Raw genomic sequence first — 19,722 nt, 5'->3', positions numbered from 1 at the left:
AAGATTAAGGTCAGTTTTCTTCTTAAGCTTTAATTTGCGTAGCATCTTTCGGGCAGGTTTATGCAAGTTAAAATGCTTTATAGATGCAGCCATTCAAAATGCACAGAAGAGGGGGAAAGTAACAAAATTTTAAAATGGATAAAGAAATATCTAATTACAATTATGATTATGATTATTATTATTTCCAAGCTGAAACATCCTTCTGCTACATAAAAAATGTATGTCTTATTACATCACCTAAACCATATCTCTTTTATATCCAGCAACTTTTCAGGACTCTTTCACCTTTTGAGAAGGAACTTCTAATCTGGCAGTTCTTAAGAATAGATTTTCACACAATTATTCATTTCATCTGGGTCAAGTCCATGTATTAAATTTTAACTACAGAAAGACTGAAACCATGACCTTGGTGGAAGCAAATGGAAAACACAAACTCTCAGATGTGCACATCCAGGACAAAATGTCACTTAACCCTTTACGTCCTCCTTAAAATTGACAGCCTTCTGGACACCTTCATGGCAAAAAATGTGCATGCACAAAAAACTGCTATTAAATCATCACATATTAATATTTTCTTTTTTTTTTCACAAAACCACATTTTTAATCTCATTGAAACAAAGAAGTAATATTTCACATTTTTACTATATTCCATCAGATTATCCTGTTTTTCCATTGTAGATGCATGAAATTATTTATTTTTGTTTTACCATGGGGCCTCAAGAGTGATTTGTTTGTGTGTGTGTGTGTGTGTGTGTATGTGTGTGTATTTTTTAAATTAACATCTTATTAATCCTTATGAACATTTATGTTGAACACTGCAATGACTTTGGAAAATTCAACAATAAATAAGAAAACAGAAATATCCAAGCTTTGAATGTGTGATGTGTGTGTTTGAGCGAATGAGATAAATGGATTGAGGGTGTGTTTGTCTGTTTGTGTAGTTTACTACATTTCCAGCAGCAGACTAGCAGGTCTTGCATGTGACCTGGTGCTCTCTGCAAATGCACCTACACTCTGTGCAGGTGGTAGAAGACTTCTTTTGTAGGCTTGTGCACAACAAACACACACCCCTCCTTCTGGTCAAGCTCGTGGCAGCAGTGGCAAGTTCCATGTTTATCTTTGGCCGTGAAAGCATCCAGGTGAATAAACACACTAACAGTTGCTTTTGAGTACAGCAAAAGGCAGAAGGCCACATTTTTACTCAAGCACCTCTTTAAAGACACATGGCATCCATAAAATGATGCTTTTTTTTAACCCCTGAAATGATGTGTGTGCTTACAGATCTACACACTCCCTCTGTCACACATAAATAAGATAAAACCTGGGGGCTCCCTGGTAGTCATGAATAATTAAATTGGCATTTAAAGGGTTAAAACCCTGAAAATGACTAAATGTTCGGAAGTTTTGAGCAAGTCAGGTTTTTTAAGAGATTAAATGTCTGATGACTTAATAGTTTTTTGTTTTTTGTCTGTGTACATTTTTGTCACAAAGGTGTCCAGAGAGTGAAAAATCCATCAATGAGTGTAAAAGACAGGACACTGGATCTAAAAAAAATCTGTCAAAAAACAAAAGAAAAGAAATAATTCCTGCAAAAATCCATGTTACAGGCTCCAACAGCCAAAGTGATCACCAGAAAAAAACAAAAATTAAAAATGAAAATGTACAAATGTGGACAAAAACTGCATGAGAATTAAACGTGGAGTTTTCCCGCCGTTATCTTGTGGTTTTAACTATAATCAATGTAATTTAAGGGGCAGAATTTGTGCTACCAAAGAGCTTCACAGCTGTGAAGGCCAAACCACTAATAATTTGCTGCATAAATACCACAGTCCTCAGACCACATTTTATCTAAAGTATAACCTAATTATTTGGGCTGAGATGGATTCACTGATATGATACCAACTTTAAAGGCACTAAAATGAAGGCTAAATAAGCACTGCACTTTACTTCAGTTAGCATCTTTATTCTGAAGGAGAATTGGAAAAAGACGTGATGAGACATACTGAACTAACCGAGGAAATGACAAAGCAGACACATCAGTATAAATCAGTGTGTTTATTTAGTTTCTGAATAATTTAAAAGTGATAAACATTGGATTTGGTGCTCCCATGGAAGACAGCATTCAGTCTGCAAACCCCTGACTGTACAGTATCTGCTGTAGTGATCTAAAGTCAGCTTTGCTTCTCCTCTTGGGAGATAAACTAAAGATTACAACAACCCTAGTCAGTCTCTGCTGCCCTTGATGGATCTATGGACTGCGAAGCATCGGTCTAAGGCACACGTAGTTTAATAAGAAGTATCATTCTTGTGACCCCTCTTGCATGAGAATTAGCAGCTCACGTCAGTCTTATATTAGCCTCTACAGAGACAGAAGTCTCTATAAGCTTTATGCACTTTTAGCAAATACTAAGGCTGACAAGGTGTATGATTCATACCCTCACACAGCCACACAAACCACAGACAGCTGTGCTCTGAAGCTTGTTATACCGTCATTATCCAGTCCATGTTCCAGTCCTATAAGCTTAATCTGTTTGAGCTCTGTAGCTTTCTGTGCAAGTCGCCTACTATGAGTTGAGGCAGAGAGGTCTGGTCTGGTTCTGTTGATGATTTGGCTTATGGTGTTGTAGACTTCTCCTGTTTCTTATTGTAGACTTGAAGAATGGCCTCACACACAAACTGGAACTGACTCTGAAACACATAAAACATAAGATTATTAATTACTGAAGAAAAGACACAACAAATCTCATGAAAAGATCATAATTATTTGACACTCCTAACAGGTCTAAACATGCGGTACATTTAATTAATCCATAGTCCTTTCTGTCACTGGTGAAAATAATAATTGGTACAAAAGTGTAAATCAATTTCATGGCAACCAGACTAGTGGTAAAATACATTTTACTGGGAAAATACAGTATGACATGATGGTGACATTAGAGAAAAAGATCTAGCCATCATCAAATTAATAAATGTCATCCTCTGTGAACCACAGATGTGTTTAAATTTTAACTGTTTTCTGTCCACTAGATGTGAAGATATTTCAGTCCATACGGACAGAAGGATGTTACTGTGAGCAGACATGTAGCTTGCGCAGTTAATAATTACAACTGGAAATCTTCCATCTGCTCAGGAAGAGGTTGTGACATGTTGGAAAGCTTTTCAGTACAATTACTGGGTAAACCCTTTGGTAGGACTGATCTGTCATTTATACATTTTTGACCTGTTTCCAAATATATACATAATCATGTGTAAGGTGATGCACCATGGATGTCAGATAAGATGTCAGACAGACTGAAAGATGGGATTTTCATAGGATTTGTAAAAGAAAAAGAAAAAAAAATCCCACAGAATTATGCCTGGCTTATCCCACATATAAATAGGATGTCCTCTGACTGTGCATGTTTTCTGATAGACAAACATGTGAGGGAAACCTGAGGAAGCATTTTATCAGCATATCAGAGAGATGAAGCCCCAGGGGCCTGTTCAAAATAAGGGTAATGGTGGTAGCCACTGAGCCAACGAAACAGGCTGCCATATTCCCAGCCCTACCTCCTAATGAAATCATGAGTAACACTTTCCCATTCCTCACTGACAGCCAATGAGGTGCTACAGAGCACGGCTTCCAACCTCAAATACCCGAGTGGAGCTACTCATCATCACCAACAATATAATACAGTGGCAGTCAAGGATCTGTGAATTGAGGATCAGAGGCAAATGATTTTCTTTCTGAAAACAGTGCAGTGCTTTACAAGGTATTTTCAGAAAAACATTGAGCATGCAACTATTTATTTATTTATTTTTTGCAGGGGTTTGCTATTAAACTAAATGTGAAAAATCTAAACCAAATCCACAGTCAGGAGGTCAAGTAAAGAAAAAACAGTGTCTTCCCTGGAGAAGAAATGCCCAGATGTTGAAATACATTGTCTTAATTTGCAGCCTTGTGTTATAGCCTTGAACATACGTATGTTCTCTGAAATAATTTCCAAATCTCATATTCAACTTCGGAGCAAAAAGTTTTTTTTATCTGAAAGATACTGCCCAATAACATGTCTTGCAGTACAGTGAGGACATGTTAGAGAACAAGCAGTCACACAAATCAGCTGGGCCACTCCGTTCAAGCAAACAGGAATGGAAAGCAGCTTGGGGTGATCATAATGCAGTACAATAAAAGATGTAATGAGGCAGACAGCATTATTAAACAGAATCCCTCATTCTGTTTCTCAGTACCGTGGTCTGAACCATCATAGCCCGCTGATCTCTCAGTGTTTTGACAATGTCCAGCGGGAGTACCGGCCGACCCTTATCCAACAGTGTCAGGGCTGTTTCCATGGTGATCAGAACACCTGTCCGTCCAATCCCAGCACTGAAAATATTTAAAACAAACACGTGTTAATTCTAAAAGACATCACGGAAAAGTATGTGCTCAGTCAGACCTTGGGTTTGTGTACGAGTTACCTGCAATGTACCATTAACGGCTCTTCACCTCTCCTTCTCTCCCTCACTGAGGTGATGAACAGCAGAAAGTCAGAAGGGTCGTCTGGGACGCCGTGGTCCGGCCACGCGACATACTGCAGGTGTGTGACTGCTCGTTCCTCACCAAGCTGAATGCACACGTTTATAGGGGAAAGAAACACAACAACGGCAAAGTGATGGGTAATGGTAGAAAATGACAGCATTGCATAATCAGTACTCAACATGATGAACGTGTAACCTTTAGGAAATATCACCCACATGAGACACTGCAGAGCTGCAGGCTCAAACACTGACATTATCCAGAACGTGAGAAGACATAAACCATGAATAGTGCAGTGGAAAACAGAGCAAAATATCCACGTGACCAGCAGGTGATACTGAGATTATGACAGAGATGAAAACAGGTGGGGTGGAGAGAGGGTAGAGGAAAAGATCTGAGTTAAAAAAAAAAAACAACCCACCAAACAAACAGTGAAGGCTGGGAGGAGAATGGCTGACTTTAGAGTTTATAATGGGCATGTGGCCTGTGACTCCATGCAGGGATTAACTCGCGCCGCCAGAGGAACAGATGGGCCCACACAGCAGTATCTGTGTATGCATGTGTGTACATTCATACTTCATGTCTCCTTGAGCATTATCTGTTCATTTACCTGTTTACCATTGAAGGTGATGTTGACAACAGCAGCACCTTTAATCTGATGACCTACCACGACACAATTGACCAGATAACCCTGTCAGAAGCGCTCACACCCCTGCCCACCTGCCCACACAGACGGGCTGCAAAATTAGCTAACATGCCCAACCCCGCACACATGCAAAACCACACCACCCACACGGAAGTGACTGACTGCTGGCTGTAGTTAGTTTGCCAGGAGTGGCTGCTGCCTGTAGTGAGCTTCGTTGTGTGACATATGGCAAAAACATGTTACATGCCACTGCAACATACAAAAAAAACAAGGAAAAAACCTGCACACCACTCTTCCTCAGTGTCACTATTTAACTAATTAGTTGCCAACCTTTTTTCAATTAATCAGAAGGAAACTGTTTTAAAAAAATTCCCAATAGATTCTTCCAAACTCCCTAAATATTACTTTTTCCCACCATACCTGTGTGTGTTTCAGGGTGAACTGCCGAGTCACATATGCCAGGTTACACTCCTCTGAGTGGCACTGCACTCTCATGTTTCCATAATCCTTCACTTCCGGAGGATGCGGCCAGTACTGGTGACACTTGGTCTGCAAATTGCATAACATAACCAAAATATTGCATTACTTCTGATGTTAGTCATCAGTCTGGATACAGTTTATTAGTGCTGCTAAATCTGCTGTGCTTTGACTCTCAAGAAATCAAACTCATATTCAAGAACCTAGTCTATTACACAGGGAGGTCTGAGGAACAAAACAATTCATCAGGAGCAAGACGTGAACTGAAAATCGATATGTGTGTGCAGTAGGGACATACTCAGAACACTTGACGAGGATCAGGAAAATGATCGATTAATGAGAACATCTGGTTACCAAGCAACAGGCAAGCTGAGACAGAGATGTGTTCATTTGACAAGACCTTGATACCTTGCTACCTTGTGTGAATGCATCTTCACCCTCGAATTATTTATCACTCTGGAAAACGACTCACACTTTACATTTAGCTGTTTCCTACACTGAAACCCTGTTATTACTCACAACTGTGCCAATTGATCATTTTTTGTGTGAAAACATCTCCACTGAACCCTCTAATTACTGTAATCATGTATCAAATTAAACATGACACAGCATGTAATAATGTGCCAGTCGTGCTGCAGTAATCACTGTGTTAAGGCCTCACTGATAAAGAGTTGTGTAATTCCAAGAGTCCCCATTTCCAATAATTTAAAACTGTGGCTGTTTACAGTAAGCTGGAAACAAACTATAGTATACCCGTCCCCGCTCTGTTAGAGTTGTAAGCATGATGATGGTGTGTATCTGTTGCTCCCACACGCTCTGCCAAAAGTGAGTGCAGGTCTGTGGCAGGGGACCCTGAGCCGCAATATAACGTAAACATACACCAGACACTGGGGGCGCCACCTAAGAGACATACAAATAAACATATACAGACACCACACACACACAGAGGATGAGTTTACATTTAAAGTCAGACAGCGAAGAGAGAGACACAATTTCAGATGCGTGATGTTCACCGTGATATGGCTGGCATTGATGTAGTCTTCCTGACCCTGCAGTACCACTCTGGTAGCATCATCTGAAAACAGAGCAGTTCACCAGCAGGTGAGGGTCAGAACACAGCTGTCAGAGCACCCCAGGCTCACCCCATTAAATTTCATGAGGACCTACAGCAGTGAGATCTTTATCAAGATTGGAAAGGTAGCAGAGTTAGAGGTGGGAAGGAGCGTCAGGCAATCAAGGGACGAACAGCATGGCACATGCAAACAGATAGGCATGGTAAGATGCACTTACAAGGCAAAACATCCCTGTATCGATTCTTGTCCAGGTTCTCAGGAAGTCGGGCACAGCTTAGTGACAAACCATGCTTTCTTCTTTGTAAATTCTAGGAATTACAAGCATGCAAACAACACAAACATGTATGCAAAAACATAGAAACGTACACAAACAAAGTAAAAATTCCTGGCCAGTCATTTCCAATAAAATACAAAGAACTGAAGATTAGGGCCAACATCTGTCCTAACACTTAAGAGGCTCATTATGATTCTACACATAACTGAGTGGGACAAACTAAATCCTGCTTATAAAAAGGACAAGCACAGTCATTTGTATTTTGTTGCTGTGTATAAATACACATCCGCTCTGGAGGTCCCACTTGCATTTTAAATACCTCAAAATGGAAGCACAATGTGCCAGACTGTATCCCTTTTTCCAGCTGTCTCATCGATTCCTCCAAGGTTTTGACCTGCTCTGACTGGCCAGGTGACTGTGGGTTCTTTTCCTGTGATTGGTCGGTGAGTGTGAGGGTGGGAAGTAGCTGCAGCAGGGGTGCCACTCGGCCAGGACCTGGATTATAAGGACAGTTCAAGGCTGTGATAAATATTCATGCAAACACGACAGAGCATATTTGGATCACTTGCCACTTCACCATTTTCTCCTGCAGCAACACACCTTTACGTCTGATGAGCAAGGCCAGCTGTCTGGAGTGCGACTCTCTACTGGCTCGGATGAACATGACAACTTGGTCATGTGTGTGCTCAGAAATGTCTCGACCATTGATGAGCACCACCTGGTCACCCTCCAGTAGCCTGGGCTCAGATCGACCTGCCTACAAACAGCACAAAAGTTAGATTCATATTTTATTTATCTGCCTGAAATAATCAATCCTTTGTCAAGTTTTAGCTATTTATTTTCAACACAGCCAAAATGCAAATTTGACAAAATGGCTCTAGTGTCTTCTGAAGGTTCATTTAAATAAACCCGGAAAACTAAAATGTCAAAACAAGAACACGTGATATTTTTTTCTTACCGGGGAGTCCGGTTTAACATGGGATATGGATAGAGGCATCTTCTGATCCACACCACCCTGGAAGGAGTTCAATAAATACAGCAATAAAGTAAATAATAACTGCAATAAACTTGCATGTGCATTAGGTTAGACTTACTTTAACGTTAAAGCCAAACTTGCCCTCACAGTCTGGAGTGATACATATTAACATCAGGTCACCGTCGCCAAGAGCCCCCTACGTAAAGAATTTATCAACACATTGAATGCACAGACACGAATGGATATGTAATAATAAACATGCTTAGAGTTGATGAGGTAAGATAAAGCACCTTTTCATAGTGGGGCGGGCTGTCCTCCTCTCCTATGCTGTCATCGGTTTGCAACAAAGCCCCATCTGGTCCTAGGCTGATTAAATAAAGGTTTTTTTTTTCCACTTTCATACCACGTACTGGATAATCTTTGTGCACTGCAATATTAATATCTTATTTTTCTCATGTTAAGATAAATACCATGACACAGATTTTACAGGATTTATTGCAGGATTGCTGTGTCAGATTTTCACTAGAAGTCCTAAATAGACTATAAATAGTTTCTGTTGTAAATTATACTAACTGTTGCGATGAGAAGTCTCCTTCACTGTCCTTGCTGCTGCTCACAGAGACCCTGTATGTGTAGAAGACATCCTCCCCCTCTGACATGTCTTTCAGGTCATTGTTGAGCTCTACCGAGGATGGCCGAGGTTTACGAATCCCATGGCGAACTCTGGGACTTCGCCTGCCACAAAATCAAGGCAGCAGTCAGATTTAATCAAAATACCAAGAACAATAATCAAGGTTGGATTAATTCCTGAGTGAAGATGACGTCTTTGACAACAACACAGTTGGGTATGATGCTGGCAGTTATACCAGTTGGGGGTGGATGGGGGAGATCTGGAGGGCAGACTCTTGGTCTCGAGATGCTCTGATGAAAGTGACCTCCTCAAGACTGGATTCCAGACCATCCCTCCGACCACACGCTGGCACACTGGACCACTGCCATTGAAGAGGCAAAAGTCAGACAACAGCAGCATTTATGTGAAGAACAAGTTTATAAACAGAGAATGAAAAGCTCACGTTTCAGTTTTACTGTTGCTGAGGCCAAGATGTTGTGTTATCAGCTTTCTGTAGGTCTGAACTGTGCTGTTCTGTTTGAGGTTCCTTGCAGTGCGGTTGGAGGAGAAGAAGGAGTGATGATCCACACAGGACCGCCACAGGCTCTTACAAGTCTTGGGACAGGGCAAGACAAAAGACACCTCACAGTCTTGGGTCTCCCCCTGCAACATAAAGAGCTTGGGTGTCAGTTTAGAGGTCATATCATCCCCATTTTGCAACTTGGGATGAGCTTGCATTTTTAGCCGGCAAAGAACAGTATATTGTCTTTTTTTCTAATGAATGATGTATTACTTGTCTCACATGGAAACACGGAAGAAAATGCTTCATAAATCTTTAAATTGCTGCCATATAAAGAGCAGAAATGAAAATATTGTGGATAAATTCCCATGTTTCACAAAGAGAGGATTTACCAACCAAGCTTACAGAGTGATTAAAAGTGTTTATTCAGTGAGCAACTCAAAATAAATAGAAGACAATGAAAAAGAGGGACTCACATGTTTACGTTTCAGGTGAATGAGGAAGCGTTTCCTCTTAAATGAAATCTTGATGATGTTCTCCCTGCATGGGAGAATCACAACTGGTCAAAGTATGATGAGATACAAGAATAGACTGACTAAAGGGAGGCATCATTACTCACCAAGGAAAGAAACTGGAGCAAATCATGTTACAGAATATTGCAACACCACTTGAGGCCAAACCCACCATGAGAGGTGCATTGTTGATATCCTGAGAGAAAGAAAAATAGGTGGAATTAAAAGAGGTTAAACTAAAACATACGTTGGTCATCACCACAGATTGATTCAGGTCTGATAAACAAGGACCCAGTTTGATTTGACACCAAATCATTCAGGGGTATTTCTGTTACAATGTTTATTTCATGTTGGATATAAAAGCAAAAAACAAGACACCTTTGTTGCTAAGTGAATTGTTGAAGATACAACTTACATAACATGCATACATTTAAATATTAATCTCTGAAAATATAGGGCTAGTACAAGTGGAAACTCTAACTTTAACACATGATTATTAAACTATAATCCAATCAAAGGAAACACATTACCATGGCAGCATGCAGCTCCACTCCATACAGCTCTAGCGTCCGTGCTGTGTTGAGAAAACACAACTCTGCCTCACACTGCTTAAGCCCCCTGTGAACACACAAGAATACACAGTCACAAAAACTGCACAACAAATTTCTTGTTTTTCAGTAAAAGTAATGCACTGTCTGAATTACTTGTGCTGTGGATGCAGATCTTCCACTTTAGATAAGAAGTCTTCATCCTGTTCGGGGATGAAGTGGCATTTTGAGAGGTAACCATGGAGTCTGGACGGACAGTGATCCCCCATCTCCGCTACAGGTGATGGAAAGAGACACTGAGCATCCGCACAGAAACACAACCACCAGCACACATCAGTGTATACTGACAACATGGTGCCATAAAACAGCTGCTAAAGGAGAGAACTGAGGGCATCCTCCAGGAATAATTACTCACACAGTTATTATTAAGTCATTAATCATTTCTTTCTCTGGGAAGACATGATACTTACACTGCACAGCATAAGAAGCCAGCACTACAGCTGCACTCAGCGGGCACTGCAACCTGCAATCAGATACAATGATTACATAGTCCACGAACGACAGCTAAACAAATACTGTGCATGAGGGCATGTGTGGTTCAGTTTGAAGTTGTGTTATTTACCGTCCTTCTCTAATGTCGCTCCTAATCTGGAGGAAGTACAGGTGCCTACAGGGACGTGACAAGAGGAACTTATTTAACCCACACATGTTTTTCTTTAACATCCTGCAGAAACCCCTGACTTATTACTGCTGAAAGCCACATCGGGTCAGCCAATCAATCCACTGAACACAGTGCTTTGATGTTTTCTACACACATTTGTTACCTCTGGAGGACAAAGTTCAAGTTTATCCTGGACTGATACACAGTTCTGCACAAGCATTTATAATATTCAATGCACACAATACTAAGTACACAGCAAATTAAGTTAAGGTGATAAATATGAAGTGCAAAAGGATGAACACTCTAAGTCACTATATAGTAAAATAAAGTAAAATAAAAAAGAATAGATGAACTGGTGTCTTTAAACACACAAAGTTAAAGATTAAACTTATTTTACGATATCTTTTATTTTAGTGACAAAAAGGAAAAAAGCTTTGCACAACTTTTAAAATGTCTCACATCTTAATTAGCTTATTATGGTTGTGTTATGTTTGGAGAAAACAGGATTGCATGGTTTTATGAATAGAACACTTTTCCTACTCTTAATCAATCACACGTTGGGCTTGACAATCATTCTTTGTATCAGTCACTGGCATGATGAGCATTTCTTTGGTAAAGGTTAAAAAATATTCATTTAAATACCAGTAAATTCAGGAAGCAAACCCAATACAATCTCTAAAAATAGCCAAAGATGGAAATAGGATTGCTTCAAAACAAGATAACGAGTCTAGACACATTGAAAGTCCAGTCTTTTTCCATGGATTTCATATTTAAACTACTTTGCTTATCTTTAAAAAATTAGAAAATTACTTATAAAAACAATGCATGGAAAGAGGGTGTTTTTTTGTAGAAATAATGGGTGAAAATTTGGCACTCAAAGTCCTCAAAATATGAAAGAAATGAGTCCTGTCCTTCTACTCATTTGACTATTCACAGTGAAATAAACATTGACAAAGGTATACCAAAATCACCATCCACCTGCTAAATATCAGCATCAGCATGTCAAAGAGAGTAATATTCATGCTGCTAATAGCATTTAGATCAAAGTTGACTCTCAAAGAGTTGCTTGAATGAATTACAACTTTCATCCCTTTTATTTGGAGCAGCCACTGTATCACAAAAGAACTAACGTGAACCAAACATTGTGGCAGCTAAGAAATGTCAATCATAATCAGATTATAGTGTTATACTGCATCACTGCTGTGTCATGACAAAGACGTTTGTGTACTAACCTTGTCTGCTCATACTGCAGAGAATTAGGATCAGAGATGAAGAATCGTACTCTGAAGTTTAGATAAAAGGGGGACACAAGACCTGCAAAGAAATGTCATGTTGTCAAAAAACGGCCTATAACTACAGCCACAGCATAACTTTTAATCTTTTACAAGTCCGTTGTTATCTCTTCATTTAAGTTCAGAAATGTAATTTTCAGTGAAGACAGTGAATTCTTCTAAGCCCGAACAAGTCGGATACCTTTAATCTGCTTCTTCAAGGGCTTCTCGGGCTCCAACCATCTCTGGAGGAAAGAGTTTCATTAAGCATAATGGCTAACTGGGGCTAAAAAAAAACATTTATGTAAGTACGCCCCGTGGTTATCATCAACTGAACTGCAATCAGCTAGCATGAGACATTGGGTGAGACAATCTCAGCCCAAATGTGCATCAGATGAAGAGTAAAGAGTGAACTCACAGGAGAGTGTGTGTTGGCTGTGATAGAGGCAATGGCTGTGCTGGATTCTCTGATCTGCAGACTGAAGAGCTGCCTCTCCTGCAAGCCCAGGTGGTCACACACCAAGTCCAAAAGAACTACACCTTCATCCTGCTTCTAAAAGATGGAAACAACAAACATTATTGCCAGCCAAACTTCTAGACTGCTTAATTGTAAGCATAAATGTGCTGTTAAGAAATATACATGCTGGTGGCGTTTTATATCCAGTCTTAAATCTGACTTCTGGAAGACCATTAAAAGCAAAATGCTTCAGCTTTATCATCATTGTTAGCTTATCTGTAACATCTCATTGCTCTTTCCACTTTCTGTTACCGGAAGAATGACCACATCAAAGGAGGACCTTGTTTACAGTAAACTGCAGCAAAGACTGTCTTCTTGGAGCAGGAAACAGAATCATTTTGATGTGTATGGATACACAGTCCTCTACATCCTGTGCCTCCCTTATTAATGTATCAGTGCAAATCTGTCTCACAAGAAGAACAGAGACAGTAATGGACAACTTAATATCAGTCTTTTTGCACATTATAACCACAGCACTCTCCTGTGGTTCACATAATAATGCTGCACAGAGGCTCTCAGAAAGATGTGTGCATGCTTTTCAGCATAAGTTGAAAGTGTATGACATGACACTGATAATTTTTAAGGCTTCCAAAACTGATGAGTATCTACTGTATTAGCTGCAGGAGGTGAGTGTGTCCTTGAAACAGTGTGTATGAGATGTGGATCAATGGGAAGAGGAAAGAATAGTCTGCCACTACATCACGCATGACAATACGATCATTAGCTGAGCACAGATAGGAGCAACATATAATCTCCTGTGTGTGTTTATGTCTTACGCACGCTCACTCTGAAGGTCTCAATGGTGCCGTCCAGCAGCTGAACAAGGCAAAGTAGGTCTGGTTTTGGCATGTCTGTTACCACGGTAACTCTGCCTCCCTCTCAAGACAAATACCCTGTCCTCAGTTCGTCACTGAGAGGGGACCTGGAGACACACAAACACAAAACAGTGTCAGATGTTTCCAGACTGCTGTCTTACAATGAAAGCACCTCCCTCAGGATGACACTGTGTGAGGAGTAATACATGTGCTGGATGCAACATCGGCCTGCAGTGAGTAATACATTGTGAATGCGAAGGAGTGACTGTGTGTATGTGTTTGTGTGCGCGCTCTTTTGCGTAATCTCTTTATTATTTGGCCTGGGTCTGAACATGTCCCTTTCCTCTCCCTGCTGCTCTCCCTCTGCATCTCTCTGCCTTTCACAGACAGCTGAATGATAAGAATGTTAAACATTTTCAGAGTTGAACACGCCCCATCTACACAACTACAACTGGTCTTAGATCAGTCAATGGACACACGCAAATACGTGCACTACATGAACACCAAGACTAAGAATATCAACGCTTCTGAGCATCTATAAATGTGCATGTGTGTACATGTGTCCTAGACTGAATTTCCAGGTGGGCAGAACTGGCCAGCTTGTCTTGCACAGATTCTGAAAATACACACAATGTTTGAGTTAATGTTTGAACACAGTGACACACTCTGAATATATTAAAAGAGAGCTTGTCCTAATGGAATGACTGTTTTTCCATAATAACCTTTTCACAGGAGGGATAATAATGAATTTACAAGTAAATGTAACATTAAAAGTTTGCTAATCATGATGTGAATTTTACAACCTCATTGGCAGTTTTGCACCTATTTTGGATAAATTGAAGTTTGTGTCCACAAATGTGGAAATTCAAAATTGATTCCTCTAAGTACATCATCTCATATAAAGTTTTTATCCCCGTATAACTTCATCCGAGTAAGTTAAACGGGAATGTTTATTAAATACAGTTACAATCAATACTCAAACCTATTCAAACCTTGTCTTGTTTGCCGTACTTTATGTTGCATACCACGGGGCCTGTCTCAGTATTAGGCCTATAATTTTGTTTTCCGATAATCCCAGCCTATCGATAATAAACTCCGCCGTGACTTCGCTGTACTTTGAACCACAACGCGAACAAGGGACCTGTTGACAGCCTGATCTTTCTTGAAGCTACACCAAAAAAAAGGAGGAACACACCTCGGGTAAACTTTCCTCCAACCACGGCGGTCCTCGTAAAAACAGCTTGGTCAAGTTCATGTTTTCTATGAAGAAAATGTGTTTAAAGAGAAAAAAGCGTAACTACCTCGGTCTTCTCGCTTCATGGACGGATCATTTCCCACCTGGTTGTCCGCTGTAAGGACCTCGGAACGGACCGCGTCGGTAAACCCAGGTATAGTTAGGTAAATATCCGGGACAAGTTTCTCATCCCTGGCTGCGCTGACTCCGCGCGGCCCCGCCCCTTCGCCGCGCGCGCGTTCCCGCTTGGATGCGCGAGAACAGGGGATATAGGGGGCGCGCGAGCGAAGAGCTACGCAACGACTGAAAACAAGCAAAAATCCTGATTTCAAAATAGTAATTTACATGTAATAATGGAAATCTCCCATAACTATTATAAATAAAAAACATAACATAACAATTCACCATATATTTTTTTTCCAAAATCATTTATCAAGTTTTTATGTTATAGTAAACAAACATATAAACATATACATTTAAACACCATATTTATATCGTGTATATATATATATATATATATATACTTATAGCGCAGTTGTCTATACAGATAAGTCCACCATGAATTGTAAAAAGGGTGTCCAGATCTTGTAAAAATCTTCAACCCTTCGTTTAGCCAGGCATGTCTGTTTTGGCAACCAGCAACACAAAGTGTTTTACATAATAAAACCAAAGTATTTAAGTATATAACACCAACAAAGCAATGTAAAAATGCACAACTCATAATGATCTCCTTCACACACACAAATACAATAAATAAATAAATAAATAAAAATAAAAAAAAGCACAATTAGAACACAGACATGAATGCCAATCCCTAGTTTCTGTCTCTTAACTGAATGTAGATATAAAAATGTTAACAGAAATAAACCTCTGGCTTATGTGTCTTTGAACAAAGTAAATGAAGTTAAATAATTTTGCATCATGTTATGCTAGAATGTGAATCCATCTTGACATTGAGGATATCGGTGCTGCACAAACTTTCTACAAACAAATTTTCTGTGATTGATCAGAGATAAATGTTTTTTAATTCTCTTTGCCAGAAAGGGTGCTGTGTCCTTTGAATTTAATAGCAACATACTTGTCCACATTGTAGTTTACTTGTTTTATTTATTTATTTATTTATTATCAGAAACACTTTTACAATTTCGGCATTGCCTACTGGGAGTCATCTCAGTAGGCCCTATTTTGTGTTATCCACAGGCATTCATTGTTTGTTGCAAGAAACATTTATGAGTCATGTCTGATATGATTGCTCATTAAATTGATTGTTTTTTATCTATTCATATAAACACAATATAACAAAACTATTACACAACAATGTCATCAGTTGGACATCTCAAGCTGCTTTTTAACACTCAACATTTAAAGTGTAGCCTTTGTGAATGAGCATACAGTGGTTACTAAGGCCGGTTATGATCCTTGCACAACAATGAGAAGTTTTTTGTTTGTTTGTTTTATCATGCCTTCCATCATATCTGGAGTTTATACATATTTCAGGTACACTTTGACTCAGCACAGCTCACAGCATCTCAGATGACATAAGATCATGACTGACTTGGTAATTCCAAAACATGACATTTCCTTTTTTTATCAACTATTTCATGTTTATTTCCTTCAATGCTTCGGTTATTTTCTTTAATCTCGTAACATTTTCCTCACCTGTTCAAAGTTAAAGAGCTGTCGTGGAGGTTTTGTGTAAAACTGAGAAATAATACTATGTTTTTAAAACTTGTTTTTCCTTTATGGAATCCCTTAATAACATTATTTAATACCATATTTTGCTCATAGTGGACATAATTTAAACTCTGAAGATTTTTGTTGTGCTTGCTGTAGCTGGGTTCCTTTCCCCTATTTGTGACAGGAACACACTGTTATTAGCACATATCCAAAAAATTTTTCATTACTTTTTATGAACAGATAATCATTTAGGTCTTTAGAAATACATCAGCAGCCTTTAACAACATCATGCACCTTTAAAAGTGTAAAGGTCAGGAAAGCTGTGATTGAGGCATGCTTCAGCCCAACTGAGAGGATTTTATTTAAAAGGAGGAGTATTCTCACAACCTACTTTTCAATTCTTATGTCTTTAATTTTAACTTTTGACTCCAATAAAATGTTCTAAACCTAAAAAGAGTTTTTAAGAAAGACAAGAGAAGTAGAACATTTTTTTTTTTTTTGTGGTGGCTTCATCAGACTGGATTTGTCTATAATCATGACTAAGGTCAAACAATTCAGAGGATTCAAAAACTAATGTTTTGTTTTGTTTTTTTCCTAAAATTTCACGTTATTTCTCTAAGACTTTTTGCAGATAAACAGCCTCATGTCATCACACTCCTACTTTTGTGCTTCATTATGGCAGTGGTTTATCCACTGTGATAAACAGCCAGGTACATGACACACATGCTGGACCCCACCTAAGCTTAACAATCTTATCTTGGCCTTAAAACACATACCCCCAAATATTCATCACACTTGTTTTTGTAATCATGCAGCAAAATTTAATCATACAGTTTGTGCTGAAGAGGCATTTGGAGTTTTTCTGTTGGGTACTGTCTATTACACAATCTGTTTGAGCACTCACAAAAATGCTGCTTCCTGCACTTGCTAATCTGTTTTTCAGAACTACTATTATAAAAGTACAACGTTTCACTTCAGGGAAGATGGACACTGCAGCTCTGTTTCCTCCTGATTACAACTGCACATTTCATGTCTAATTATCCACTGGTCTCCCTGTGCCCTTTTCCATCTAAGTGAAATTTCACAATCATACTTTTCAATGTTCAATGCTTTGTGTGACATTCAGATAGACACAATATGCCCCGATCTGAGAATGTTTTGATGTTAACAGGCCTTTTTATAATCACGTCTTTAATGTCACTTCAATTGGAAATCACAAGCTTGTATATCTGTGATCACACACTTTAACTTTTGTTTCTGTGATGTTCGTTTTGACTTATACTTTGAAATTCCAGGTCTGCTCCTCCTCTTAGCCCCATGTCTATGTTTTGCAGAGGTAAAGTCCTCTTTTTTATTTTAGGAATCAGGGAGTATTGATCATTTAGCCATTCAAACATCCAGTAACGCCCAGACTGAACTCCACCAGGCGATAGAGCCAAAGAGAGGAACTGGAATTGGGGAAAAAAGTTGGGATTGGGAGGACAAAAAGATTCTCACATTGACTTTGACTTTCATTTATTTCAGATAGTATGAACCCAAGATATTTCATTCTTTTCTTGTCAGCTTCATTCCATTTGTCATTACACATCTACTTTCTAATTTCAGACCTGCAGCACAGTAAAGCTCTTTCCTCTCCCAGCCTTTAAGAGAAGTTTTGGCAAAAAGAATACTAAGCAATGAAACGTTTTAACTTAAATTTTGTGCAATTCTAGTTGCAAACATTTTCTTTTTTTTTCTTTTTTTTTTTTTTAATACTCCTCACATTTTAAGTTGGGGAGAGGTCACGATTGTGCTAGTCCAATATCCATACCCTGTTCATCCTCAGCTATGTCTTTGTAATGTGTGCAGAATTTAGTCTTGCACTGTCTTGTTGGAAAACACATGGACTCCTAGAAAAGTATTGTTGAGGGCAGTATATGTTGCTCTAAAATCTCAATGATTTTTGGTTGATTTTTATGGCTAATAAAAAGCAACAGAACTTGTCAAATTAGAAATCTAACAGTTATTTCATTTAGCATGATTTGATTTGATTTCAGCCATGATAGTTTGTTGCCGTGCCCTGTTTGTTATCATTAAATATTTAATTCAAGCCAAATACATATATTTTATCTTATGCAAATTCATTTGTAGATGTAGAAAATCACGCTACCTGATCTAAGAAATTATTTATAAATTGCATGTGTCGGGTTGGCTTTATACCGCTGATTAATCGTTTGAACTGAATGTAATTTTGATAGAGAAAAAGACAAAATTATCCAAACTTTTATGTTTACAAATGCTTAATAACTATATTATTTATATTTTATATAAATGCCTATGTTTGGAAAAATACATTTGTAGATATTTAATCCAGAAAAACTTACATCTGTGCCCTACATCTGTTGTCACATACAAGAGTGCTGCTGGATTGTTTAGATGTGTGAGATTTTGTTGAACTCCTGAGGTGTAAAACCAGCTTGGACCAGTTCCCCTGCAGTTGGAGTGATGGGACAACAGGTTTAAGACTGAAGGCAGTCAGCCAAACCAGCAGAGACTGGTTTGTGATAGAGTAACAGAGGGAAGAGGGGCTGTTTCTTCTCTCTGGTTTCCGCCACAGACATCAGCACTATAAGAGACAGGGACCTCCCCCTGTGGCTGTCAGAGGATCAGTTTTCTGCAGCAGTAACCAAGACAGCTTGTACCCTGTATGCCCTGAACTCTGAAGCTCCAAATTTAGACCCCAGAGACACAGGGACAAACCTGATGTTATTTCAGTATCTGTACTTTATGTCCTGTCTGATTCACATCCACTCTAATCTCAACTTGCATTCCTCCTACGCTTCTACAACTCATTTAAATTTTCAGATACGTCACGTAAACTGATGCAAACCTTTGAAAGTATTAAATCCTGTTAAGTGTCACTAGCTTCTTCCAAATTCCTCAGTTGTCTCTACTCCTCTCTATATCACTCAAGAATTTGTTTACCACCAGCAGAGTCAGACTCATTCTCCTTCTCTTTCCATTCATCATGTAATAAGGCACTGGTGTCAAAGTTTGATTATGCAGCATAAATCTCAATCAGAAGCTTTTTGATGCCAGTGTGGTCTATATGTGTAAAGTCTGTTTAAAAACAAACACAGAAGAAAAAAATAATTGAAATGACATTTTTGTGTTACCTAGGAACAAATCCCTAATATCTACAAACAGTGAAGGTCCTCTGACCATGACTGTATTGTCATGTTGCATGATCATATTATAAAAGTAGCCCGGAACAAACAAACAAAAAAAAAGCCTTTTTTGTTGTTCTAATTTTTAGTGGCTAATATAGTTTCTCGCTCTCAGAGGGGAATGGTGTGGTGGGAGGCAAACCAAACTTCTTAAAGATTTGAAAAAGAAACATGATTTGAGTAGGATTCACA

At 39.0% G+C, this 19,722-nt stretch overlaps 1 protein-coding gene across 3 annotated transcripts; it reads right to left on the bottom strand.

The window, feature by feature from the left end:
• Nucleotides 1-2,040: 2,040 nt before the first annotated feature.
• On the bottom strand, nucleotides 2,041-14,866 carry ptpn3 (protein tyrosine phosphatase non-receptor type 3). Of its 3 annotated transcripts, none has more exons than XM_041987696.1 (26): nucleotides 14,715-14,866; nucleotides 13,379-13,520; nucleotides 12,500-12,634; nucleotides 12,284-12,326; nucleotides 12,043-12,124; nucleotides 10,772-10,816; nucleotides 10,620-10,672; nucleotides 10,306-10,423; nucleotides 10,132-10,219; nucleotides 9,709-9,797; nucleotides 9,566-9,629; nucleotides 9,033-9,232; nucleotides 8,826-8,951; nucleotides 8,533-8,694; nucleotides 8,250-8,325; nucleotides 8,078-8,155; nucleotides 7,942-7,998; nucleotides 7,584-7,740; nucleotides 7,303-7,478; nucleotides 6,927-7,017; nucleotides 6,650-6,711; nucleotides 6,390-6,536; nucleotides 5,580-5,708; nucleotides 4,456-4,601; nucleotides 4,228-4,363; nucleotides 2,041-2,688 (listed from the first exon to the last, which is right to left on the bottom strand). In XM_041987696.1, the coding sequence occupies exons 2-26, from the start codon at nucleotides 13,445-13,447 to the stop codon at nucleotides 2,614-2,616; spliced, it is 2,604 nt and encodes an 867-aa protein (XP_041843630.1). In that variant the 5' UTR covers nucleotides 13,448-13,520; nucleotides 14,715-14,866; the 3' UTR covers nucleotides 2,041-2,613. The 3 variants fall into 3 exon arrangements, with proteins under 3 accessions (XP_041843630.1, XP_041843631.1, XP_041843632.1); XM_041987697.1 differs by lacking the exon at nucleotides 14,715-14,866 and adding an exon at nucleotides 14,609-14,631; XM_041987698.1 differs by lacking the exon at nucleotides 6,390-6,536.
• Nucleotides 14,867-19,722: the final 4,856 nt, after the last annotated feature.

The sequence above is a fragment of the Melanotaenia boesemani genome, chromosome 6 (assembly GCF_017639745.1).
Source record: "Melanotaenia boesemani isolate fMelBoe1 chromosome 6, fMelBoe1.pri, whole genome shotgun sequence".
NCBI lineage: Eukaryota > Metazoa > Chordata > Actinopteri > Atheriniformes > Melanotaeniidae > Melanotaenia > Melanotaenia boesemani.
This window is presented reverse-complemented; position numbering and strand designations above follow the sequence as displayed.

Excerpts from the sequence above, each read along its gene's own strand:
- ptpn3 (XM_041987696.1), bottom strand. The coding sequence starts at position 13,447 with ATGCCAAAACCAGACCTACTTTGCCTTGTTCAGCTGCTGGACGGCACC. Across the intron at positions 12,125-12,283 it reads CTTGAAGAAGCAGATTAAAG|GTCTTGTGTCCCCCTTTTAT; the intron begins GTATCCGACTTG and ends ATTTCTTTGCAG. Across the intron at positions 6,712-6,926 it reads ATACAGGGATGTTTTGCCTT|ATGATGCTACCAGAGTGGTA; the intron begins GTAAGTGCATCT and ends CTCTGTTTTCAG.